Source organism: Solanum stenotomum, chromosome 1 (genome assembly GCF_019186545.1).
Source record: "Solanum stenotomum isolate F172 chromosome 1, ASM1918654v1, whole genome shotgun sequence".
Taxonomy (NCBI): Eukaryota; Viridiplantae; Streptophyta; class Magnoliopsida; order Solanales; family Solanaceae; genus Solanum; species Solanum stenotomum.
Window position 1 is genome coordinate 21,619,524 of NC_064282.1, and position 26,374 is coordinate 21,645,897.

The 26,374-nt window shown below is 35.0% G+C and overlaps 3 protein-coding genes across 3 annotated transcripts; 2 read left to right on the forward strand and 1 right to left on the reverse strand.

Annotated features, from left to right (window-relative positions):
• Positions 1–538: 538 nt before the first annotated feature.
• LOC125843527 (telomerase reverse transcriptase) lies at positions 539–17,003 on the forward strand. Its single transcript, XM_049522642.1, has 13 exons — positions 539–895; positions 3,833–3,910; positions 4,075–4,140; positions 4,240–4,405; positions 9,451–9,514; positions 9,603–9,897; positions 10,399–10,525; positions 10,824–10,968; positions 12,535–12,673; positions 13,063–14,223; positions 14,946–15,505; positions 16,195–16,467; positions 16,646–17,003. Exons 1-13 carry the CDS (start codon positions 605–607, stop codon positions 16,926–16,928), a joined length of 3,648 nt encoding a protein of 1,215 aa, XP_049378599.1. The 5' UTR covers positions 539–604; the 3' UTR covers positions 16,929–17,003.
• Positions 17,004–17,770: 767 nt separating this feature from the next.
• LOC125843687 (ATP synthase subunit O, mitochondrial) lies at positions 17,771–23,501 on the forward strand. Its single transcript, XM_049522863.1, has 6 exons — positions 17,771–17,924; positions 18,736–18,786; positions 20,476–20,719; positions 22,209–22,321; positions 22,909–22,995; positions 23,087–23,501. Exons 1-6 carry the CDS (start codon positions 17,820–17,822, stop codon positions 23,204–23,206), a joined length of 720 nt encoding a protein of 239 aa, XP_049378820.1. The 5' UTR covers positions 17,771–17,819; the 3' UTR covers positions 23,207–23,501.
• Positions 23,502–23,885: 384 nt separating this feature from the next.
• Positions 23,886–25,900, reverse strand: LOC125864687 (probable carbohydrate esterase At4g34215). The gene is made up of 3 exons (XM_049544760.1): positions 25,554–25,900; positions 25,226–25,418; positions 23,886–24,077 (listed from the first exon to the last, which is right to left on the reverse strand). Exons 1-3 carry the CDS (start codon positions 25,898–25,900, stop codon positions 23,886–23,888), a joined length of 732 nt encoding a protein of 243 aa, XP_049400717.1.
• Between the last annotated feature and the right edge of the window lie 474 nt (positions 25,901–26,374).

Sequence of the window (26,374 nt, forward strand, 5' to 3'; positions counted from 1 at the left end):
TGTTTGGATCATTCTAGAGAAGTCTGGGAGAAACACAAACTAATTAATGAAGTTTTCCTTCTTTTCTCCATACATTTAACTCATTTAGAAAAAAAAAAAAGTTTTTTTGAAATTTGTGGTCTAAATAAGTTATAGATATTTATCTGGCTAGAAATCATATCGTAAAATGAATATTTAAAGTTAAATTATTACTAAATATAAAAATATGTTATTTTTTTTTGAACGGACTAAAATTAAAAGTAAGTTATACAAAATGAGACAGATAGTATATTATTTGATGCGAAATCAAAAATGCAATAACAAATACTATAGTATAAATAACCAAACCTTGGTTAACTAATTTTACCTTTACTAATACAAGTATAACCAAATGTGAATTCAAAAATTAAGAAAGTTTTAACTTCGGGAAACAAAGTTATTGGGAGGGAACTAAAAAACGAAGCAGATTTTCTTTACTGTTGACTTTTACCCCAATTACCGTTGGCTAAAAAAAAAGAAGCGATTTTCCAGAAAGTTAAAAAGTCATTACAGCTTTTCAGTTTTCACTCACAACCCTCTCCTTCTCTACACACTTTTTCTCCGTTCGATCCCTCGCCGGCCGGCGATGAAGAAACGGAGAGTTCCAGAGATTCTATGGAGGCTGTTTCACAACCGTGCACGTACTCTGGGAGCGACAATCTTATCTCTAATTCCTCTAAAATCATCGACGAATTGCCAATGCAAGGGTCGCCGGTGCCTCGGATGTGATGGAGAATATGGCGCCATTTCGTTTCTTCTTAGGGAAAACGATCCAGATGATTATCGGAAGCTTCTCAACCAGTGCTTCATTGTCGTCTCCGATCAAGCACCTCCTCTACATGGCTATGATCCTGACTGCCGCTGGGCACATCTTGAGGTATTCGCTTTTTTTGTCTACTAGCATCTGTTTTAATTCAATGTTATGGGAAAAAAAAATTTGTAAGCATTTTCGAAATAACTTTTTTTGAATAGAAACAATCAGGATTTTGGAGGGAAATTGTTGAAATTCTCACCTGTCATTCAATTTTGGCGGGAAACTGTTGATCTTTACGTAGCTCTTTTTCTTTTTTCCTTGATATTGTCTTAGTTTTTCTAAAATGTAATTTTGTGTGGTTTGTCGTTGAGGATTTGACTGTTCTGCTGAAATGTTGATGCTGGGCTACTGCAGTTGAGGGAAAAGTATGTCAAAGTGTGTGAGATGAGCGCATGAATTTCGTAAATTGTTTTGGAAATGGAATTTTACAAACCATAGAGAAGATACTATGAGGTGAAAATCTTTAATTTGAATATATTTCAGCAAAATATTTTCAGAATAAAAATTAATTGAAGAGCAATACAGTTGACACTTGAAAAACAAAATATGATCATCTTTTTTGGCTGATATGCTTAAACTAAACTCGGCTGGTTATTTAGCTAATTGAATAAGGCTGTAGATCACTGTTAAGAGTTTTGTTGTGTACAACTTTTGGAGTTGACAAACTTGGCAGAAACCGAAGAGTGTAGCAGGGCGTTTCATGTGTTTGGTTTGGAAATAGCTGACAGTTCAGTTTTTTAGCCTCAATAGTGATAATAATCCAATAAAACTTTCAACAGTTTTACGAGACAAGACTTATGTGTATTCCGTTTCATGCCTAAGATCAACTCATTCCTATCACTTCATCCTTGTTGTTTGGGATGACTTTACTCATGTTTTTCCTGTATTCTTTTTATTTCCCAAGGTTTTTCCTGTATATCATGAGAAATGGGCCGGTTTTCCTGCATTTAACAGCCCAAGAAGCCTTGTGTCAGCATACTAATATCATAATTGTTTAGTACATCAAAGACAAATCTTTTCTTTGATTACTGTATGAAATGGATTCTGGACGTGTAACTGGTTCAAATGTTTGATGGTACACAGTTTGTTACTTTTATCTTGGCAAAGGGAAGAACATGGACTGCAGAATGACAGCCCCACGGAAAAAGAGCCAGTTTGAAGGGCTAAATATGAATGTACTTTGGAACAGTTTCAAATAGTTTATGCTGAATTTTGGGGTTGATTGTGCATGTTTTTGAGTGTATTTCTTTTGACATGGGTTTGAGTTTTTTTTTTTTTTGATAGCTGTGGTGTCCGCACCAACTTGCACGCATCTCAACTAATTCCACGGGATTGCTATTTCTTTTCCCTTTTTTGTTTTTTCATTCATGTAACTAGTCTTTTTTCTTCTTTTTCTCTTTATGAAAATACTTTCCGTAAATAGTGACCTTTCATGTTTCTTGGGGTTTTCTTCTTGATAAGTACCATCATACACTTGGCCTATACCTATTAGAATTCATTTGACAGCCTGATATATTGTCATTCAACTGATGTATATATGTAGGCCATAATTCAAAGTTTGACAGCCAATTGATCCATTTGGCTGGCTGTGCTTACAACAACAAAATACACCTTACCATGGGTGTTAGTGTGAGCTTGGATCTACATTGGGATGCACTTGTGCTGCCTAGAATGTGGATGATATTGATGGAGATGTTGTGCCTCCAGAGTGTGATTATTGACTCCTTCAGTATGCCCCACATTAGTTAGAGTCATGACTTAAAAGGGTAATTAGACGTTCGTTTTAGTTTAGTAGAATGGTAGCTCATGGCTGAAATGTTATCTTTGTTGATTGTAGTCTCAGGACTAAGTAACTACATAAGCTTGCAAAGTACTGCCTAGAATTGAGTAGCATTTCCAGGAAATGCTTTGAGTGTAGAATTAAGTAGCATTTTTTCTACTGTGACAAGTTTAGACACACCTGGTTGCTAAATTAGAAGGTATCTAAGGAGGAAGCTTTAGAGACAGCTCAAATGTTGCACTGTTTGTCCAAGTTCGTGAAACACAACTAACAATGATTTCTAGTTCATAACAAGTTTATACGCGTGATCATCCTAAAAGATGGATATAAGGCCACCCAAGGGTGTGGCCTAGTGGTTAATAAAGTGGTTGAGAGTCATGAAGTCTCAGGTTCAAATTCCAGTAAAGACAAAAATACTAGGTGATTCTTTCCATCTGTCCAAGCCTTGGTAGACAAACCCTGAAATGTTCTGCTTTTCTAGAAGAACATGCTATATCCCATATTGATGTAAAAGAGGAGTCACTAGAGTTATAAAATTTTCCATGTTGGTAAACAGTTGTGTAGTAAACACGTTTCTTTTTCTTTCAAAACTTTCTTGCATTTGACTTATAATCAGTACATGCCTGGGGCTATACTTGTTCAGTATGTAAGCATCATTATGTCATAATGTGTATATACACCCTTAAAGTTGCTCTAAAATGAAAGCTATAAATATTTTTAATTTCTAAATTTATAGTGATGGTCATATCTTCAAAATATAGTTCCTATATATGCAGGAATTAACATGGGAATGAGTATGGTTGAAGGGTGCCTAATATGCTTTGTTGGGAATTCATATTGTGTTTTGAACGTGTTATCTGTTTGATTTATGTGCTATCGTTTGATTAATGCTTGGACTAGCTCATCTCAACGTAAGGACGTGGAACTGTTCATCTAATGTGATATTCATTTGAAGATGATTAGTTATTCATAAATAACATTGATGACAACTCTCTAATTATATGATGCTTAAAATATTAGTAACATGATTGCAATATGCTTGAAATTCAAGATGCTCACAACCTTGTTATAGTTCAATACTGCTGCTCTGATAGGAATTCTCGATAGCTGTTATTGCAACAGATGCCCCTCTATAGTACACTTTTAACTTGAATTATTATAAAGATATCAGTCCTTTGTTTGAACTCAGACTGAAAATCTCTTACACACTGCCATTTCAGCTTGTTAGAAAGACAATTGAAATGACAATAAGTGAGCAATGCAGCAGTTCCAACGTTATAAGTTTTGGTTATGATAAGGTAACAGCAATGCATTTGTCAAGCTGATTTCGTTTGTCTGCATCTTTATATATGCCTTTTCCCCTTTCAACGTAGCAACACTTTTGGTTTCAACTGTTCTCTTTTTCCTATCTTTTAATTTGCTTGATTATTGTTATATAACTTGTTTTTTCCGCATCTGATAGATGAGCCGGTGTAGTGACATAGTAGAGGCTCTAACATCACCATCATGGAGCCTTCTCCTAACAAGGGTGTGTGAGATACTATTAGCTTTTCTGGTGTACTCTTTTGTTTTCTTATGTGATAGTAGGCAAGTAAACTTTACTAAAATGAGCTTTGTCGACCTGCAGATTGGGGATGTTCTCATGGTTTATTTACTAAAGAACACTTCAATATTTTTGTGGCTCCCTCGAAACAAACATCATCAGGTGGCAGGATTTCCGATCAGTGACTTATGCCTAAAATCTCAAGTGCACATATCTGTCACTACCTATAAGCCTTCACTACTTCATCCTGGTAACTACCAGTTTCAGAAACGTCTTCTTTTGAGGCTTTGAGTTCCATTAAGTTCAAGTTTCTCTTCGCGGTTAAAATAATTCTTGATCTACTGTTGCAGCATAATTACTCTAGAAAATTTCATATGAGTACACTAATGATTTGTCTTCTTGTTCGCTTATTTTTCCTGAATCCTTTTTTTTTTTGTGAATTTATACCACTAGTCAGGGTGTCTAGCGACCTTTTATATTATTAATAAGAGATAAGTATTGAAAACACCTCTAAACTTGATGTGAGTTATTACTCTATTAATAATAATAATATAAATTTAGTGGTGTCTTCAATATTTATCTCTATTAATAATAATAAGAAAATTCTAACAGGCATAAGTACGAGCAAGGGGGCTAGACTTTACCTAACCAATCCAAGTAAGATAATGAACCTCTACTAATAAACAAGCATAAAGAAAATAAAAGTTAAGGAGAAGTAGGTACTCTGTTATCATCTCAAAGTTTATAATATACTCTATGATGATATTACAAATGAGGACGCTTAAGTAATGCAAAAATATTTAAGTCAAGAAGATAGTTGAGTTATTAAACTCAAACTTCATTTTACAAATGAATGAACTAAAAAGATAGATTGTCCGTTTAAAGCAATTTGAAGTATTTTCCTTTTGAATTTAATGGATCTTATTTAAGTTGTTGACACTGTCATATGATTGTACACCTTAACATCTTAACTATGACATAATTGTAGTAAATGTCCATGTATCCTCTTTAATGAACTTAAGCAATCTTGAATGCAATGTCCCTCCATCCAGCATTAAATGTGATTTCTGGAATAATAATGACAGATCTTGTAACTCCTTGTACAGTTATGATGCTTATAAATCAGCCAAAATTATTGTTTTTCCTTGCATAGAAGAAAGAGACTATTGCTCCTTTAGTTGCTGTTACAAAATGTTTAGATCTTAATATTAGTAATGTACATAGCTACATTTAGTAGGAAAGCATATTCATAGGAACCCCTCTGAATTTCTTTCCTTAGTTAGCCCCAAAAGTATTGTATTTATGCATTGCTCACATATTGGAATATAATAAGATCTTCCATTCTATTACATAGTATTAGATGCAGGTCCATGCCCATTTGGGCTCCCGGTGCATACTCCAGTTGGGGCATGGGTGTGAACCGGGGGTTAGAGTGAGTTAACTCCCATATTGGTTGGGGAATGGACTGATGGAATGCTTATATGGACTTGGGCAATCCTACCTTCATGAGCTAGCTTTTGAGGTTGAGTTAGACCAGATTTCAAATCTTTAAATGAATGCCACTGTCTCTGTGTTGCTTGAAGCTTCGTGTAGACCAAGGAAGCCCCTCTGTTTTTCTGTCCCTTGCCTGATGCCAAAACTGAAACAGTACTATCCTTCTCCTTTTGTCGCAAGCCCTGTCTCGAGCCTTTGCCAAAATTTCAAACCCATTTTGATAAGGAAGAGTGATAGGCATAAGCTTTAGGTCTAGAAACCTGATTGTTGCCCTTACCTGAATTGTGAACCATCATGAATTCCTCATTACCAGCTTTGTTAGTACAGTTAGAGCTCTCACCCATAGTGATAACTGATAAGAATCAGGTTATCAAAATAAACAAGAAAATAATGCAAAGCAAAACTATAAAGATTAACGGGCATACATTGAAAGATATGTGAAATTCGAGATTAAAATCCCTAAATTTCAAGAAAAGTGCTAAGAAATCTAATTGTTCTTAGTATTCAAAATTAGTGGATTAAAACTAATTATGATACTAATAGAGTCAATTCAAGAACTTAGATCAAAAGTGGTTTAGACCCCTATTTCGAAGAAATTAGAGACAACAATAAGTATAAGACTAATAACCTTAGATATTAAATTAAGAATTACTCCATATATATATATAAATGGAAAACCTATTCCAAATAGAAGGAGATTCAAATACTACTTTTATGGAAATAATTACTAGGAAACTTTAAATTAGGGAACTTTTAAACTAAGAAACTTTTAAAATTAGGAAACTTTATACAAGGAAACTTTTAAACTAGGAAGCTTTTAAAATAGGTAACTTCTATGCTTCTATTGGGCTCCATGTGGGCCCTCTTCTTGGCCTTCATGTGGCCCAATCTTTCGGCTCTTGGACTCGAACTTGGACCATGAAATATATGTAGCATTTAGTCTACTTCTTGTTATGATTCTTGGGTCAATCTTGGGCTTTTCTTTCACGATAAACATCTTCTTGATTTCTCATTAAAGTCCGTCAACTTTAGTGCAAGTAGGCTGACATGGATGCTATCACATAGCTTTTTCAATCTGCTGCATATCACCAATTCCATCTGTAGCTTCAACAATCATACATGTTGAAGTTGGGGCTTGCAACTGCCCCTCTTTAATCTAACCAGTGGTAGCAATTGCTACATTATCATGTTCTTGCCCGTTCTTACTAGCTCCACCAGATTCAGGAACTGTAGCTAGTGCTCGATCAGCATTGGATGAAACTTCTGGATCAAAGCTAATATACCCCATCCCCTTGTTGATGCTACCAGAATTTACTATTTACGTAGCTCTATTACTTACATATTCTTCTTGCCCCTCTTCTCATTTAAAATATCCGTCAAATCCACTTGAAACTTGGTGTGCACTTCTCCATAAGCATCTACCTCATCCTTACTTTTAATATTAAATCTGACAATCTGCAAACATTATCAGTGTCCTTGATGTTTACAACTCTTGCAATATGAAGGAAATCGACTATATACAACTTTTTGCCACACTTCCTTAAGATTACATGCAGCTTCCTCTCTAATGTTGATCCGGCGAAGCTGATAATAAATCAACCTCAACCTGAACCTAGCCACACTAGACCTCGTTTGACCATTGATTGCTTATCTGCAGTTGACTGTTTTCCAATCACCTGTTTCTTCATTGCACTGTTGCCACAGACCTTTTGAACATGTTCTTTTCTCCCTTTGGTCTGACTTGGGCCGTGCCAGGCTCTTTGAGAGAGGCTTTTGTGTGTTGGAGTTCCTGAAAAGTTGGAAAGTCCATAAAAAAGGTCTGGCCTTTGGTTCCTGCTTGTATTTTGTGGTGCTTATGGATAGAGAGGAACAAAAGATGTTTTGATGGTATCCCAACTCCCATTTCCTCTCTTAAGGCTAGTTATTTGATTAGTCTTTTTAGTTGGGTAAACCACTCCTCTGTAATTACTGTTGAATCTTTCCTAGAATTTATTAGCTCCATAGATGTATGTTGATAGTTGTGATAGCTTTTTTGCCTTCCTGGGAGCTGATAATTTCTTTGTAATGCTCGCATCTTCTTGATGCTTTCTGCTAATGATATCCTTCTTATTTCATAGAAAAAAAAGCTTCTTAGTAAAGAGTTTTACGGGGAGATCAGGAAAAGAAATCCAAGCAAGAGCAATGGAGGTTTCCTCGTTTGGATTAAACAAAAGTGTCCATTTTGAATTCTAAACTGATAATCAACATCCCGACCCTCGTCTTTACCCCAAATATATGCGACAGTCTTGGAATAAACAGAGATAAAGTCTCCATGAAGAAAAGCCTTACTAGCATATGCCTTGAATAAGTGAGACCAAATGAGCAGCCTCCTTTAATTCCCAGTTGCTGAGGAAAAAGTTTCCTCAATTCTGCCTTATCAGGTTTACCATATAAGAACTTTTCTATCAAAGCAAACTGTAAATTCCGATCCTTATGTAAGCATCAATATCAGCAGTTCCAAATAAGATTGTTGGCTTGCCATGGACGTAACTTACTTCCTTGGGTTTTAATGGTGTAGTGGGAGTAAGATTGGTGTCTGTTTTAATTAGGGTTGCATAAGTAGGCTGAGAAGAGGAAGGACTAAGCCCAGCAGGAGGGGCTGGACCACGACTGCAAAGTCCATGGCAAAGCTTTCTCCTCAAATTTCCATAGTTGTCGCCCAAGTTAGAGAGATGTAGGGTTCATTGCCCGAATCCTGCTTGTGTAGCTTAGCATTATTGTTCCATATCTCAAACTTTTTTGATGACCCCATATCTCAAAACTTTAATGGGGAGAGATTTCAATCAAGTTTTAATCATCCTTGTCCTTCTCCCAATTTAAAATCATCGCGTGGTGTTCTGATCAAACTGAATTTCAAGTTGTCATATGGTGGAGTAACTTATAAATTCACTAGTTGGTAGATTTACTCAAGAGACATTTTCTCCTGTTCAAAATGATAAAAAGTTAGTTGATAGTCTGCATTACTCAATATCGGTTTTTTCCTGTTCATTTAAACTTCTTTTGTTGTCTTTATCCTATACGGGGAAGTGCAAATACATCAGTTTCTTTAACTGAAGTATGCCAATTTCTCTGGAAAAAGGAACTGTGGATTTCAGCAATAACCACTGAATGGTCAGTCGACTTTTCTGACAGAAGAGTACAGTAGGTCCTGACTTTTGATGACAGAGTTATTATTTCATGGTCAAAAGCAATTGGACTATTGAGATAAGTTGTAGAGAACTGAACAATGCACAACAATTTACACAGTCAAAGGCTATATTGAGTATTCTATCTTCTGTTATCTACTTAGAGTACTTAAAGGTAGCCTTGTCTTCACCAAGAAGTGTGGTGTAATGGTCGGGATACATCCATCCTTAACTAGAGATCTCAAGTTTGAGCCATGGGAATGAAGAACATCTCAAATCTCAAGCGGGAGTAGCTTTACCCCCTTAATGGAAACATCTCAAATCTCAAATCTCAATCGGGTGTTGCTTTACCCCTTTAGTGGGCCTACCAGGGTGCGAATACGGATTAGTCGGGCCAGTAAACTTCGAATACTTGATGGTTGAACAACAAAATTAAAGGTTAGCCTTGTCATGTTAGGTCTCCAAATCGTTCTCTAAGACATTAGTACCAGAAGTCTAGATGCTTCATGGAGTGGTCATAATTCATTTGTTTCTCATATGTCTCTAAATATACTGTGAAGTTGTGAATTTCTGCTTATGTATCTGATTTCCACATTGTTTGAATTATTGTAAATCTTTTAACCATTGCTAATCGCAGAATCTAGGAAAAAGAGAAGTGTAGACGAAGTTTACTCATCAGCAAGGAAAGAAATGGACATTAGGTTTGTGTTCTGATGTTGTTACTGTAAATTGTACTACCTGGCTTTGCTGTCATTGTAGGATTATAGTTTCCATGCCTTGGTGCTGCAGGAAAATATGTGAGATGGAGAAGTTATCTACAGAAACTACAGTATCTGCTGAAGTTAATTCCGCTTGTTGTGAAGTGCTTCCATCTAGGGAAGGACAATGTTACTCTAATAGACATACTCCATCGCGTGGAAAGCGTAAAAGACTGTCTAAATGGCTGCGTCAAAGGAAGCTTAGGCAGTTGAAGGCTCAAGGAACACATTCCTTAATCCCTTGTATGAGTTCCAACACTAAGGACGAGTGGTTGGGAGACGTGAAGTGTGATGTAATCTTAAATTCAAGACCTCCTCTTAAAAAGGTGATTTATGAAACTTATACTGCTGTTACCAAATTTGATCTTATATCTAGCTTGCGGTCTTGTACACACCATAATATGGCCCTTTTTGCGTGTGATGCATTTGCTGATAAGTGATCACTGACTTGTAAGATGTTTCAGAATATTGCATTTGAAGGTTTTCAATCTTATAACCATTAAATGCATCTGCATATTATTCTTGTGAAATGATGCAGTTTGATCATTATAGTGCACATTTAGTAGCTTGATAACTTCTAGGCATTGGAATGATTGAATCCTACTTTATCTTTCTTAGGATTGCTAAAGGGTGTGTATTGGGATGAGTCATCCTTAGCCCCATTTTAACAATCAGAAATTTTCTTTTTTGATGAAAAAGGTAAAAGTTTATACAATCAGAACTCAGGAAATTCTGCATGTAGTTCACAAATATTTCAGCATCTATTTAGATCTTCACCCTCATTTTTTTTGGTTTAATAAAAAGTTTTCCCTTTTTCTTATCAACAGACAAATGCTTGGTGCTCGTGTTGTTCGGTCTTTGACCCTCTTTCAGAGGTCAAAAAGGAAATTCTAATCGACAGGCGAACCATGCTCTACAAGTTGGATAGTTGTTCATCAGTATTCCCATCCGAGCGTATCCTTCTACTTTGTCCCCCATGCTAATCTGGCTTGATATTATGGTTCACTTTAATTGCTACTAGTCGAAATTAAGAAAGGGATGGAGTTCCACCACTTTTATTCATACTTGTTCTGAAACTTTCTGCTTCTTAAGAGCTAAATGGTTTCATTCCCTTTAATTAGAGAGGAGTTTTACTTCTGCCTTTATTTCCAAGTCACTCGAGGAAATGGAAGAACTAAAATAGAAACTGATTGTTGTTGGCCTCTGTGCCATCGTTAGGGAAAACTTTGTTGACAAACTTAAGAATACTCAGACATCTTGTATTCCTTGAAGCCAAACTCTTCTGGAGCAAATGAACTCTTCAAGGAAATTTTTGGATCCCTAGGTGTTAATGTCTCTACTGAGGTAGCTCCTTGCGTGCACAGAAGCAACTGTAATCTCATTGCATCCTCGTGTCTGTGAGCAACAGCTTTCCCTTGTTCTTTATTGATAATAATCTATGTTCATTTCTTCTCTTTTAAGTAGTCTTTTTCTTCAAGGATTTTTATCTGATTTAGTCTCTTTGGTTGTTCTTCACATACTGAAGGCATATCTCTCAGCGGAATATGCAGATAATCTTTGTCAAAAATACTCTGGAGTAAATGATTTAGCACTGTACTTTTTTTTTCTCTTTCTAACAGTCCAAAGATTGAAATTGAGATTTTATCCCTTCTGAAAAGACATGGTGCTCCTCTTATCACATTTTTAGTTTCTTTTTGTCTGCTCAAGCTCAAAGTGTCTGCACTTAGGGGTTAATGAATACTTTGTATGAGCTTGGAATTATTATGGATGATTANCTATTTTATCCCGGGATAAGTTATCCCGGGATTACTATACCACCCAAGGAGAGGGATAACTTATCCCGGTACTAATTATTAATCCCGGGATAAGTTATCCCGAACTTGTCAACCAAACAACAAAATGAACGGTACTATAATTTAATCCCGGGACTATTTGGTATTATCCCTCACACCAAACGACCCCTTAGTCTCTTTGGTTGTTCTTCACATACTGAAGGCTTATCTCTATGCAGATAATCTTTGTCAAAAATACTCTGGAGTAAATGATTTAGCACTGTACTTTTTTTTGTTCTTTCTAACAGTCCAAAGATTGAAATTGAGATTTTATCCCTTCTGAAAAGACATGGTGCTCCTCTTCTCACATTTTTAGTTTCTTTTTGTCTGCTCAAGCTCAAAGTGTCTGCACTTAGGGGCTAATGAATACTTCGTATGAGCTTGGAATTATTATGGATGATTAACATACATAATTATTGATCAGACAAAGATTATAAACTGTGTAGGAGCTTTATGCCATAGTCAAGCATTGGATTGTTTATCAAGAAAATGCTTGTCAAGTTTTAGAAGCTGCTTTTTGTTTCTTGTCAACAGAAAGGCCAAAAATATATGGTGCGACGTGATAGTGGGAAGCCAGATCATCATAATATTGCTGTTTGATTTGTACACTAGTAGATGGCATTGCTGTAGGAGCTCAAGCAAACTTACTATTTGTTGCGCGCGCGGGGTGGGGGGTGCTGGGGCTAGTTTATCAGAAAACCTTCGTCAATAATTTTTACTGTCAATATGCCTTCAATCATTAGCTTAAGTCTGAATGGGTTTTTCGAGAGCTACCTGCTGCTTTATAATTCTCATTATATTTAACGACATTTTTGCCCCCTTTACTCTTTGATTGGCTTCAATTTGTTAATGTAGTTTAACTGAAGCAACCAGAAAAAGTTGTTTTTTTGGGTCAACTCTCTTTGATTCTGTTCCAAACAACTTGTCTTGCTCTGCACTATTATCACCACTTCCTTTTGGCAGTGAAAGGGTGGACCAGTATGCTGTTAATCCTAAAATAACATGGTACATGTCTCAGCACAAGTTATTTTGTTCATTTGACATGGTCCTTTAGTTCTGTTTTGGGGACAGGAGTGTACTTCTGTACCTGTTTTACTTTGTCGTTTTTCTAACACTTGTTGTTTTGCCTAGATACCATTCAATTATTAAGTTGCTGAAATCTCTCATCCGCAAAGCTCACCAGTGCCAACACTTAAGGCTGTTGGAAGAACACTGTTCTGCTCCATCATTGGACCAAGACACCAAAAATATTGCTGCAACTATCTTGAAGGTTTGTCTTTGTTGAACTTCTTAAAATTTTAGTTCATCCCCTTCTTATTTACGGTCCCTTGAGGTTTAATGTTATATGAAAAGAAAGAAAACTAGTTATTTACTAGTATTCCATTTGACTCCCAAAGATTTGTCAACCAAGCCACAAATATTTTAGAGATTTTGGATATTACTTCAATGTGTGGGCCAGTCTGTTTCCTATTACAATCTCTTATTGTTAATTATCAGAAGAAATCTGGCTCATATGAGGTGCCATTTTTTATCTGACATAACCAGGTGCAGTTAGTGAAAACTGAAAAGTCAATGAATGATCCAACTCAGTTCTCCATATCTAGCATTTCCAGATATATGATTATTAAATGTGTGATGTTCTGAACTGGTTGATATCAGGGAAACAAATCTGAGGCAAGTATATTTCCAAATGATTGTCCAGAAAATGGATTGGCACACTCTTACTTCAAGCCTGAAAGTTGCAATATAACTTCAGAATCACAATCCTCTCTCGTGGAGCCAACCAAGTGTTTTTGTATGAAGAAGCAAGTTGTATCATTTGTTTGGGCTGCTTGTCGAAATATAGTGCCCATAGATTTGCTGGGGACTCCTTCTAATTGGAGAGTTCTAACGAATAATATTTACAAGCTTGTTAAGCTACGAAGGTTTGAGAAATTCATGTCCAAGCAGTGCATGAGGAAAGTTAAACTATCTAGTTATCCTCTACTATCAGATGAGAACTCCCTTTTATTGAAACATAAATTACTAGAACACTGGATATTTTGGTTGTTTTCTTCTTTTATTGTGCCACTGATTCAAGCCAACTTTTATGCAACTGAAGCTGAGCATGAGAAACAAGATATATTATATTACCGCAAGCCAACCTGGAAGAATCTTATTTCCAAAGCCGTGACTTGCGTAAGGGATCAAGGGTATAAAGAATTAACTGCTGAATCTGTCAGGAATATAATAAGGACTAGGTCATTTGGCTTCTCAAAAGTTCGACTAGTTCCAAAAAGAAGGGGGTTAAGAATGCTTGCAAATCTTAAAGCATCCCTACACTTGCCAGTGAGTCATCCTTGTCGACCCAGAGGTTGGAGAAAAGTAGGCGCTGGTAAAAATTGCAAACACCACAATTACAAGTCTGTTAATGGAGTCCTCAAAGATTTGCATTTAGTGCTCAAACATGTAGTAGCAAAAGAACCAGAGAGGTTGGGTTCATCTGTATTTGGCTACAATGATGTGTATAAAAGGCTTATCCCTTTCTTATCAAATCTGAAGAGTGGGTTTTCTGTCAAATCTGGAGTATTCATCGTTGTATCAGATGTTGAAAGAGCTTTTGACTCTGTAGACCAAGATAAGCTAGTAAGTGTGCTGGATGATCTCAATTTGGAGGATGAATATTTTTTCAGCCGAGTTGTTCAAGTTGTGTGCACTAAGAAGTCTCTGAGGATACCAGAAAACTGGACATTAGGGAGTAAAGAGAATATCCCTGGTCCTGCCAATGTCAGGTCTTTCCTTCCCACTCACTTGTTGCATGGCATTCTTGTAAAGCAACAGGTAGGATGTTTGAACTGCTTTAGGGTAAACACAGCTACATGCAAATTACATGGTTGTTTTTTGGCTTCGTTCACTTTTATGTGAATTTGTTTCATAATTTCTTGGCCCTGATCGTGTTTGTGTGAAAGAGGTCATACTTATTACCATTATTTGAAATTTTGAACTGCCTTATGGTAAAAACATCTACATGTACATTTCATGGTCTTCTTGTCTTCTTTCACTTCATGTGAGTTTGTTTTATAATTTTTTGGTACTCATTGTAATTTTTTTAAGGCATGCATTCTTTTATGTTCCATCCTTGATAGTCTTTGTACATATTATAATTTGCATATCTGAGTACTGTTCTGCAAAAGAAGAAACACATGAGACCGACTAAATAACCAACTAACTTAAAGCAGTGTAAATTAACATGAATGTTTGAAGTTCAAAGAGAAAATTGCGCATTGAGCTCTAGGTAGGTCTCCCAAGGTTAATGATCTATGAGGAATGGGGTGTGGGGTGGGAAGGGCAGATCAATTAAACATCCTACTCCTAGAAAGAGGAATGAATCATTTTTCTGAGTTTTGATTTTGTATCAAGGCTCCTTCAACCAAAGAACAAGAAAATAATAATTTGATGAACAGTTATATCTTTCAGTTGAAACATGACCTGACGTTGATATGCTTTAAGAACCTTACTTCCAAAAGTGGCTATAATAAAATCTAAGTTATTGATTGTTCCAGGTTAAAGGCAGAAAAGTAAGAAAAGAACAGCTTCAAAATGATTTGAAGGAGCACATAAAGCGCAATGTACTGCAGTTAGGTATCAAGTTTTTCTTGCAATCTGTCGGTATACCTCAAGGAAGTGTTTTGTCCTCTCTGCTCTGCTCGTTGTATTATGGTCATCTTGAGAATTCAGTGATATTTCCATTTCTTGAGAAAGCTTGTATACCTGCCCCTGGATTTCCTTCAAAGGAACCTTTCCTTGATGATACAGCTGCAAGATATGATCATCTTGTGGCGTGTAAACCTATCAATCTGTTGCTTAGGCTTATTGATGACTTGCTTTTCATCTCAACCTCAAAGGAACAGGCTTCTAAGTTATTCTCCCGGTTGCAGAGAGGGTTTCGTGCCTACAACTGCAACATGAATGAACAAAAATTTGGAACGAACTTTCAGATGAATATTATACCAGGTTTGGGATCGGATAGATTATATGTGGTTGAAGATGGAACTTCGTTTCTTCGATGGAGTGGACTATTTATCAACTGCTCAACCTTGGAAATTCAGGCAGATTACACAAGGTCAGCTATCTTCCTAGTAGCAACATGGCGTCACTTGCGGATTTTCGTGCAAGTTGTTATTTTATTTATTTTAGTGTTTCTTAATTGTTTATATTATGATAAAGCGGAGTAGGCCACTCTAGGAATCATTCACTCACTTGCTGAAGAAACTGATACTTCCCTGTTACGCACAGTGTAGCAAAATGACTCTTCTAACATGAACCGTATCAACAGTTGGTCGATAAGCATCACTTATTTTGTAGTCTGCCTTGCTGTAAATCTGGGAAAGATCGGTGTACATTTATAGAGTGTCCATTTTCCACAGGAAAGTTTACCTTGGCTTGTTGTGCAAGGCATTTCTGGCTTTCAAGATGACCTAATTGGTGTAGCAGATCTTCACGTCAGCTCATTTTTTTGTTTCTTCATTAATGACTAGGAAGTGTCTTGTAGACTGAAATGGTGTTTTGTTGCAACCACTATTTTATTTAGCATTCTGGCATCAACTATAACCTTATTTGGCTAGCAATTGGCCTATTAAAACAATTTTTGATAACTGAACCTATTTAAACAATTTAATGGTTAGGATATTTGGCTACTAGCAACATTTTCCTCTGCATGATGTTCATACCCTTCTTTCTCATCGACTTTCTCAATGCTCAAGGAATATGATTAATAGGTAGATATTTATTGATGTTATCTTTTGCTGACAGGTACTTGAATTCCCCGCTAAGTTCAACCCTCACTGTTGGCTGGCTAAATAAACCAGGACGTAACTTTAAGGCTAGGTTGTGCAGTTATCTTAGACCGAAATGCCATCCTATATTCTATGATTCTAACATAAACTCAGCAGTTGTGGTCAGACTCAACATTTATCAAGCTTTTCTTCTCTGTGCCATGAAGTTCCACTGCTACCTCTATGATTTATCATGCTTGTATAGATTCAGCACCAAATTTTATGTAGATGCTTTGGAAAAATCATTGAGGTATGAAACATCTAGTACATTATCATTGATGCTGTTTGCCCTTTTTATACACTGGTGTTGGACCTACCTTGTTCAAACTCCGAGAAATGTTTGATCAAGGATAGACCAAGAGCCCTTCTGCATCATATCTGAGTGTGTCACATATTCACTGACTCCTTAATTTTTTTGACTTCACTAGGTATATGAAAAGGCTCATCAAGAGGAGGATGTATTCGTTCAAATCTGGTTCAGATTTTCGTCCAGTTCTTGAAGTGGAGAAAGGGGAAATTGAATGGCTTGGATTAACTGCTTATAAACAAGTGTTGAAGAGAAAACCAGCATGGTATAACGAGTTGTTATATGTAATAGAGGCTAAGCTCAAGGCACTTGGTTACCTTAACCTAGTTCAAAGTAGAGCATCAGTATTGCAACATGCCACAGATATCAAGCGTTCCTCCATACTATGGAAGATTAAATATTGACAACACAAGGCTGTAAATTTTCCATTATGTGTGATTGGAAAAGAAGGCTGTAAATTTTGCATGGCCTTCTAAAATGAGCTTTCATATTATTCTTACTCATACTTGGTAACCTATTTTATTCTTACTGTTATGCAGGTATTTAAAGTGACACCAACTCGTAAAGGTTCCATTTGGTGTGCACTGTGCACCCAAGACACTTTCATAGATAGGTATTCATGATCAAATTTGATGATTTTGTCTTGTTAAAATATTTTATAATGAATTCATTATAAATTGAAATTATGAGTTTAATATAATATTTATTATATTATAAAAAATTTTGCTATGCCAAATTATAGAATTCAAATATATTTATGATCAAAGAAATACATCTACCTAATATAAAACTATAACAAAATATGATTATTCTCAAATTACTAAACTAAAGAAGGAATTTAATTAATCAAATCCTAAACTTTTTTCTTGTGGTCTCCTAGGTATGTATTATAGACTAAGCATTGCGGCGAAAAAATGCGATTGACATCTTAAAATAACAATTTTATTAAGTAATGAATTGAATTTTTTGTAAATAACTAAGTTGTTTGACGGGTATTATAAGTGATAAAGCGACTTTATCATCACGATACATTGAAATCCGACTTTTTTTTAAAAATAAAATAGTTTTCATTGTTTTTCTTGTAAAGTAAAAAATAAATAAAGTACACATGTCACTAACTGGTAGTGGTAGTATAGAAATTGTATGCCCTCTTAGGTTACAAGCTTTGAATTGTTAAGGCAGTAAAATCAACAGCCTCCTTTACCCGTAACCCTCAGCTATTTTCAACACTAGAAAAAGGCATACATACATCTCTGTGAAAAGCTAAATCGGTTTCGAAGAAAAGCTTCTCTGCGATGGCAATGGCAGGGCGTATTAGATCTACACTTCCTCACGTACGCAAAGCCCTTTCATCTGATTCAAGATCCGCTCTTTATCCGGCCATTATCTCCAATCCTGAGGTATTCATTCTTATCACAGATTAGACCTACTTTTGGTCTTTGATGTTTTTGTATTTTCTGGGTTGTGCTTTGATCTGCATCTTCCGTTTAGATTTTTCGATTTTATTTTTATTGACTTTGAAATTGGATGAGTTTGATTCCCGATTTATGTTTATGTGAAATGGATGAATGTTGTTTCTGGGTGCTAATCTTTTTGTGATGTTATGTAGTCAGAACAAACCCTGCTATGTGGAGTCAAATTTTTAAATTGAAAGTGAAATTGATGGAAATGATTATATGTTTGCAGCTTAGGGTGGAGTATTTTGGTGTAATTTTCTGATTGAATTCACATGTGAAAATAGTGTCATCATTGTCATTGGAAATACTTTTTTCTGTTATTTGTCTTCTTTGTTTATTGCAAAACAAAACATTTTGACCTCGGTATGTGTGGTGGTGGTTGGATGGGAGGAGGCGGAAATTTTAAGATTATCCTCGCATCATGGCCAAACATTAGCCTTTTAAAACTTTTTTTCAGGAAGGGGGTTGGTAGCTTGTTGCTATGTGAATATTTAGTTTGTTTCCTGGAGTTCCTTTTTTTTTTATTGAAATTGCATATCATGGTTTGATTGATGGTAACTTTTTTTTTATTTACACCCGAAGTACTTGAAAAGAGAAACCTTCGAATGTGCATAAGCTTGCATATCTCATTTGAAGATTGATTGAATGGCTATTCTTTACAGAACTGTTAAAAGTGTACATGCTGTTGTGATATGGTAAAGTGGTTTGTTTTATTGATGCTTTTTTATGAATGTTGGTCAATTCTTTTTTGCAGTTGTCAAGAAATTATGCTACTGCCCCAGCTGCCAAAGAGAAAAAAGTAAAGGTTAGTAGTCCTATGAGATTGTAGCCGTATTTGTATGTTTGATATTTGTTTCTGATCGAGTTTTTTTTTACTTTTTAGTGAAGTTGAATCTTTCGCTATGTCACTTATTTCTGCTGAAAGCATTGCATTCCTAGCCTAGAGTAAATACATATTGAATCCCATTGGGTACATCAAATCCTCAAAATGGTATCTGCATAACTAGATCTCCACTAAAGATACAACAATATTGATTCAACTGTAAGCTCCAACATAAAAAACTTAAGCTGACATTTGAAATGTGAAGTCTAATTTACTGATGCATCTTGATTTCAAGTATAATTTGGATCCCAAGAACTTCCTTGAATTTAGTAGAGTTATCAATGCTTTCAAGCAGAATCTAACTCCTATCTTTTCAAAGGTTCGATATAAACCCACAGTATATTGACATTTGACACCAAGTCACTAACTTATTGCTGCCTAAAGCATTGCATTTATAGCCTTGAGTAAATGCAACTTATTGCTGCCTAAAGCAGTGCATTAGCCTAAAGTAAATGCATATTGAAACCCATTGGGTAAATTAACTCCTTAAAATGGTATCTGCATCAGATTAAATTTTCTAGTAAAGATACTACAATATTGATTCAACTGTAAGCTCCAATGAAAAAAATTAAACCTGAAGTTTGAAAAGTGAAGTCTAACTTACTGATGCATCTTTGATTTCAAATTTTATTTGACGCCCATTGCCTTTCTTGAATTTATTAGAAAAGTTAACAGTTTCAAGCAAAATTCAACTCCTTTCTTTTTTAAGGTTGGATGTAAATCCACACTATATATTGACATTTGACACCAACTTGTTGTCTATCAGTTGGAAATTCTTCTGAATTAGCAAAATTTTGAGCTCCCTTGTATTAATAGGATAAAGTATCTTGCTTGTAAAAGTACCTATGTTTTTGGAAAGAAGAATGAACATAACTTACCTATTATTTTGCACACATCATTAAATTGATTCCTTCGTTTGGGGATTCCCTTGGCAGTGGATGACATGATCTGATGCTTATCTCACATGTGCTCCTAGTGATTCCTTTTTATCTTTTTTGCTGCCAAGTCCATTAAGTCTGTCATGTAGAGCTGAGATACTGCCCGAAAAGTGTTTACATAAGTTCTTAGCGGTACAACTGCTGGGGATTATTCAAGAGAACAAGTCGATTTTTAACCATGTAATAGTCCCACATTATTGGTTGATAGAGAGTCAACACTGATTTTATCAATGAAGCGCAGGGTTCAGCATTAACTATAACTCTTTCAAGCTGTATGTTGAGAAAAACAACTCATATCCTCATTATTGTTGTAGAAGACTAGTAATAGGGGATGATTATTAGCTATGTAGTAAAAAACTTTTCCTATTTTCATCAAAAAACTTTCCCTATTCTCCTGTCAGTTATGCATGTCTGGAACCAGTTCATTCTTACCAATTCCACTTTATGTTGGAAGTTCTTTTTTATATTTTGACTCATGATATCTCAACTGTTTCACCTTTTTCTCTCTTTTAAGTTTAAATTCAAAATAATAGCAATCTCTGTCACTTGAAGCAATACATCTCGTCCTTTCCTTCATATCCAAAGAGATAGAAGAAATGAATACTATTACCAAATCTCTTGGAATATGAGCCTTAAATGTGTTAACATCTTTTGCTCCTCTATGATGTATCAGGTTCCTGTGACTATGTATGGGGTTTCTGGAAATTATGCCTCAGCTTTGTACATCGCAGCTGTAAAAGCTAATGCATTGGAGAAGGTCGAGTCCGAGATTTTGGACCTTATTGAGGCTTCAAAGAAAAGTCCTAAATTTTCTCAGTTTATGAAGGATCTCTCTGTACCTACAGAGACAAGAGTGAAGGCCATGTCTGACATCTCTTCAGAGGCTAAATTTGGAGAGCTCACAAGGAACTTCTTGGGTATGATAAAATTATATTGTTATTTCTGAAAGTACTATATTTCATTTTTAAAAATGTGAAAATTTGTAGTTTTAGAAACAATGAGAGATGCATAACTAAACAAAATCTCATCTTTCACCCCATTTTGGAATCACTTGGTAGTTGATTCCAAGATATTTGGCTTGAGATAACATCCATTTCTTGATATTGGACTGTTCAACCGTTGTTTCAGTTTCAAGATTTTGATCCTGGTTGATTGATTCTTGGTTAACACAAAGAATCACATCAATTTGGTATCTATATTCTGGTTTAGATGAGCAAGTTCCTTTGATCAATGTGAATCTCACTAGCAAATAGTAAATTCTTCTTCAATGTCACTATTTGTTGGTTTTTTATTATCCTAGCTGCGTGGTCATCTTTTCATACTGTAAACTGAAGGCTTGTGTTGTACTGCTTGGAGCTGAACTAGACAATCCAAAAGATACATCCTTTTAATTAATTAGTAATTGTTTCTTATTAGAAAGAAACAAAAGCAATAAGGATAGTAATGTTCTTTTCTCGAAAATCAAAATGATCTAGGTGATGAAATCAAAAAAAGGTCTGGTGAACAATGATGCGATTGACAGTCAACTTAGGATTATCTGATCATTGTGTATTTTTGTTCTGTTTGGTTAATGTATTGGTCTATTATTGGACATGTATTTTTGTTGGATTTGGGGATGAAAAAGAAAATCAAACCAATCACTTGTTTGGTTTGAAAGATCACGTGATTAGCAGGGGACTATTCTCAGTTTGCTCCCTCACGCTGGACTAATCTGGAGAAATTGTTCTAACCTGCACCGTATTTACCGTTTCTCATTTCTGTTATCTCCTCCTACTCCCCAAGTCTTCCCTAGTCATAGTAACTATTTTTTTTCCACCACCTGTTCAGAAACATGTTTTTGAGTGTTTAAAGTATATAATTCTGAAAATATTTTTGTAGGGTGACCTGTGAAAAATATTTAGTAGAGTTATTTTACTTGAAAGATTTATCTTATATGTGGTCAAGTCATTTTTTAAGAAAACGTTTTTTAATATTGCCTCGAGAATGAACAATTTATTTTGAACTTCACTTTGATTCCAGTATCCATTTCTGTCATTATGGCTTCCTAGAGACATGGGAATTTCCACCTTTTTACTACTTTTTCATTGCCTCGGGAATGCTTCTTCATTATCACATTGGCAGCAGCATTTGTAAAGCTATATTTCTTTTTGGCAGAAATTTTGACATACTATTGTCTTTTCTCCATTGGTTGCTATGATCTATTTAAAGATCAGAGCTTCACACCTTTTTCATTTTAAAAAAAACCAATCAGAGCTTCACACCGCCAAGATTTCATAATCTCTTTGTTATTTGTCATGTGGTAGGTGAGCATGTGTGTTTTTTCTTATCCTGCTCAGCTAGTATCTTCTTTCCATTTATGATCACTTTATATTTGTCTGACATTTTCTTTTACCTTTGGATTTCTAGTTGTTTTGGCTGAAAATGGGAGGCTGAAACATGTTGATGCCATAGCAAAAAGGTTTGCAGAGTTGACCATGGCACACAAGGGGGAACTTAAAGCCATTGTAACAACTGTTATTGTAAGTCCACCTATTTGGCACTAAAAGTTTGCGCTCGAATATGATCCTTATCTTTTGTATTTTTTAATTTAATGTGGCGAGGTCTATTTCAAGTTAAACTATATTTTCGATATGGTGTTTACTTAATGGTGCTTTGAAAGAGTAAGTGATACTTGAATTATGAGGATGAAAGCAGTATGAGTTGCTTATAAACTGCTTATGGCGATTCTTGAAAATTTGTGCATGAAGTTAAATGTCTTTTCTAGTGGAAAGATAGTGACTATGTTGCAGTTTGCTTCGAAATTCAATATATCTGCACTTTTAATGTGACTACCAAATGATGTCCAATGTAAATAGTTGGCGGATAATTCTGTTCTAATACTTCAATGTCTTGATAGTCATTATTGGTGAGGTCCCTTCATTATTCTGCGTAATGCAATGAATGATGCTTTGAGTTGACTACTTTGTTACCCTGCTCTCTTGTGCTCTGAGGACTAGGGTTGTTAACCGCTGTATTGATACAAGATTTTAATTGCTGGCAGTCCTAGTTTGTTGTTTCCTTGTAGTTAGATATCTGATTCTTAAATCTTATTGTTTACTTTACCCAGCCTATTCCTCCAGAGGAGGAGAAAGAATTGAAGGAGACATTGCAAGAGGTGATGGGAAAAGGGAAGAAGGTGAACATTGAACAGAAGGTACATTATGCTACTGAAACTTTTTCTTCTTGAAAATTCTCAAATGACAAAGATCGCATCTGTTTATGATATTGAATCCTTGTCGTTACAGATTGATCCTAGCATTCTCGGTGGGCTTGTGATAGAATTTGGCCAGAAAGTTTTTGACATGTCCATAAGGACTAGGGCACGCCAGATGGAGAGACTCTTGAGGGAACCTATCAACTTCTGATTGCGTGAAAGCCCGCTTTAGTTATTTTACCCTTTTTGTGGTTTTAGCTGAAGATTAACAAACATCCTCATGCTTTGGACTGCGCTGAGGTGTTTATTTCTCATAACAATGTTCTTCTGCTTCTTGCACAAATAAAAAGCATACTTTACATTTGAATCTTCCAAAGGAAAACCTTGATGAGGATTTTTCATTTTTTTTTTTTGCATGAAGGTTTATTTTGAAGTTGTATCTCTTTGTACTCACTCTTGTTTATCAAAACCTTCTTTAGAGTTTGAATAACATCTTCTTTTGTTTATTTGATGGAGTGAGAAGTTACTTATATGAAGCCTTAGTTATGAAGAGTAAAAAGGCTTGATTTTTGGGCACACTGTTTGCATGTTTGATCGTGGTGAGTTCTTCACATGGGTGCCTAATTGGTAAAAAATCATTATTCACATATGTTATTGTTATTCACATCAGACCAAATGAATACATGACATATCCATTGTTATTGCGTTAGACCAATGAATACATGACATATCCATCGTTATTGGATTACACGAATTTAGTGGGACTCAAACCCACGATATCACTATTATGAGGGGTACATTTAAACTGATATTTTCCTAATTCTATCGAGCTTTTTTATAGATCACACCAAGGTAAAAAGAAAATAAATAAATAAAAAGGAGAAAGAGTGCTATTGGGCTTTAAGAAATGCATCAGCCAACTTATATCCAAGTTGGACTTGGGCTTGAGTAGTAAGGTGTAGGGCATCTTGCTCCAAAGGCAGGCCCAAAGCATCTACAGTTATTACATTGTCAAGGTTAATTCCAAGCTGGGCTTCTCTCACTTCTGCCATAAAGGGTCCTTCTCCAGAAGCAAGGGCTACCTATACAATTATACCCAAAATCAATACTAAAATTTACATAAAATACTTAATTTCGTAACAAACCTGTAAAACTATATGATGATATTAACTAGTATTTTGGTATACAAGTAAGAGTGACAAAGAAAAAGTTTTTACATGAACATTTCACCCTTCCCATCTTTTGGATATATATCCAATGCTTAGTAGGTTCACTTCACTTTAAAAATACTACGGCAATAAAATATTTAGCCGTAATAATAAATATGGATATTTATAAGCAATACTCTAGATAAATGCCGCTAAAAATGCATATAACATTGTCCTAGTTGTCGCTAAGTATATTTGCGGCAATAAATATTGAGTAGAAAAATCTATTGCCACTAAATGTCTCTTTTGTTGTAGTGAAAGAAAGAGAAAATATCGGGAAAAAGGGTCAATTGAATCCTTTACTAATTAGAATAGAAGAAAATAAGCATGTAAGGATGCCTTGTATATTGTTTTCATATGTGTAAATATAAAGATCTCTTGTAAAAAAGAACAAAAAAATAAATTTGTAAAGAGATAAACCAATTAATCGGAGGATATCACGAAAATTATATGGCTAATGTTATAAATTTTCTTTCTTTCTAAAAATAAAGAAAAGAAAAAAATTGAAATTTTATGTCAATTACATGATTATGTAAAATAGAAGTATTTCACACATACTGATTCTGGTAAATGTCTTCTCAAGAAATTATTTTCTATTTTAATAATAAAAAGTAAAAAACAATATATTGCACAACTAACTTTCTCTTTATGTTTTTTCTACTCCAATTTTTTTCAACATTATAAACACTTTTATGACTCACAATTATCACCTAACTCCACAATCATCATAATTCAGTTGAAACATAACGTAGATATTAATTATCCTTCTTATACAGTAATATTGTTTCATTAAATATAGCATATATTATACAAAAACACATTCTACGTCGTACGTGGTCCATTGTAGATATTGTTAACATGTCAATTTTAGAAAACAATGATAACTACTAATACAATTCCTTAAATTAGTCACTAACATCATTAATTATTTTTTAGATTCAAATCATCATTAATTCATACCACAATATAGTTTTTAAATTAAATTAACATAGTTCAAAGGGTATTTTTCGATAAAATTGTACCTGAAATATAGGAAGTAATGGAGAATTTAAATCATTGCGAACGTCCCCATAAAGTTTCTCCAATTTTCTTTTATAAGATTTTGCTTTTTTCAAAGTTAATGCATCTCTTTCCCCTTGGTACCAAAGAATTCCTTGAATTGTTCCACCATCTTGCAAAGCAATTCTAGCTCTTTTAATCATGTCATTGTAGAGCCTAGCAAAAATATAGTAATATTAGGTTTACAGCATAATTATTTATATTTATAGAGTCGTTCATAAATTCAGAATGAATGTACATCTCGATTGATGAGTTCTTAACATATATGTTACAATGAGATAAGTCATGTACCTGGAACCCTGTGACCATTTATCGATACTAGTGCCTCCGATCGCACAAGGGATTAACCCTATTTTCCCAAATTGAGGGTCCATCTCCAACACAATATTAGCAAACACCATTGTTGGTCCAATCCCACATGTCTTGTTAAAATCAATATCTTCATGGAGAGGTTCTTGAGCTACTTCCCATATCGAGTTTCCGTTTAGTCGGTGGATCGCCGGATTCCGATGGCATTCCGGTGGAACATAACCATCCCAAACTCTTTTAACAACCCCTCCACGTCCAGCCATGTTACTTTGTCCAGCTAGTATAAATATTTGTTTTTCATCCTTAGTCTCAAAAATTGTATAATTCATTATCCATAAAATGCATGCAAAAATCAAGAAAAATATTAAGTAAAAAGTTAATCTTTCGTATCTAATTTTTGATTTCATTATTTAAAATTGATGAGGAAAAATTGTTATAAAATTAGAAGAAAAAAAAACTATGGATTTAATTTTTGGTGGCGTACTATGATTTAAGTAGACAATTTTTATTTCATTATTCTAATAGGAATGGGAAAGTAGTCCTAAGGTATGTAGGAAAAGGAAATTAATAACCTGAAAAAAAAAACAATTTAACCCCCTCTATTTTAATTCACGTGTCTTTTTTTTTCAAGAAAAAAAGTCACTTTTTTTTTACTTCTCCCTTTTAGTTTTTTTTTTTTTTTGGTAAATCAAAGACAGATTACCTTATTAATAAGTAACTACATAAAGTACTAATGGTAGTTTAATCTAAATTTTCAAAATCTGATTAATAAGATTAACTTAATAAAATAGACCCCTACTTTT

Bases quoted from the DNA above. Each gene is read 5' to 3' on its own strand.
- LOC125843527 (XM_049522642.1), top strand. From the start codon at position 605: ATGAAGAAACGGAGAGTTCCAGAGATTCTATGGAGGCTGTTTCACAAC. The intron at 12,674-13,062 runs GTTTGTCTTTGT...GGTTGATATCAG, and splicing joins TTGCTGCAACTATCTTGAAG to GGAAACAAATCTGAGGCAAG. The intron at 14,224-14,945 runs GTAGGATGTTTG...TGATTGTTCCAG, and splicing joins GCATTCTTGTAAAGCAACAG to GTTAAAGGCAGAAAAGTAAG.
- LOC125843687 (XM_049522863.1), top strand. From the start codon at position 17,820: ATGGCAATGGCAGGGCGTATTAGATCTACACTTCCTCACGTACGCAAA. The intron at 17,925-18,735 runs GTATTCATTCTT...TCTTTTTTGCAG, and splicing joins CCATTATCTCCAATCCTGAG to TTGTCAAGAAATTATGCTAC. The intron at 20,720-22,208 runs GTATGATAAAAT...TTGGATTTCTAG, and splicing joins GCTCACAAGGAACTTCTTGG to TTGTTTTGGCTGAAAATGGG.
- LOC125864687 (XM_049544760.1), bottom strand. From the start codon at position 25,900: ATGAATTATACAATTTTTGAGACTAAGGATGAAAAACAAATATTTATA. The intron at 25,419-25,553 runs GTACATGACTTA...TATTTTTGCTAG, and splicing joins AAATGGTCACAGGGTTCCAG to GCTCTACAATGACATGATTA. The intron at 24,078-25,225 runs GTACAATTTTAT...ATAATTGTATAG, and splicing joins CATTACTTCCTATATTTCAG to GTAGCCCTTGCTTCTGGAGA.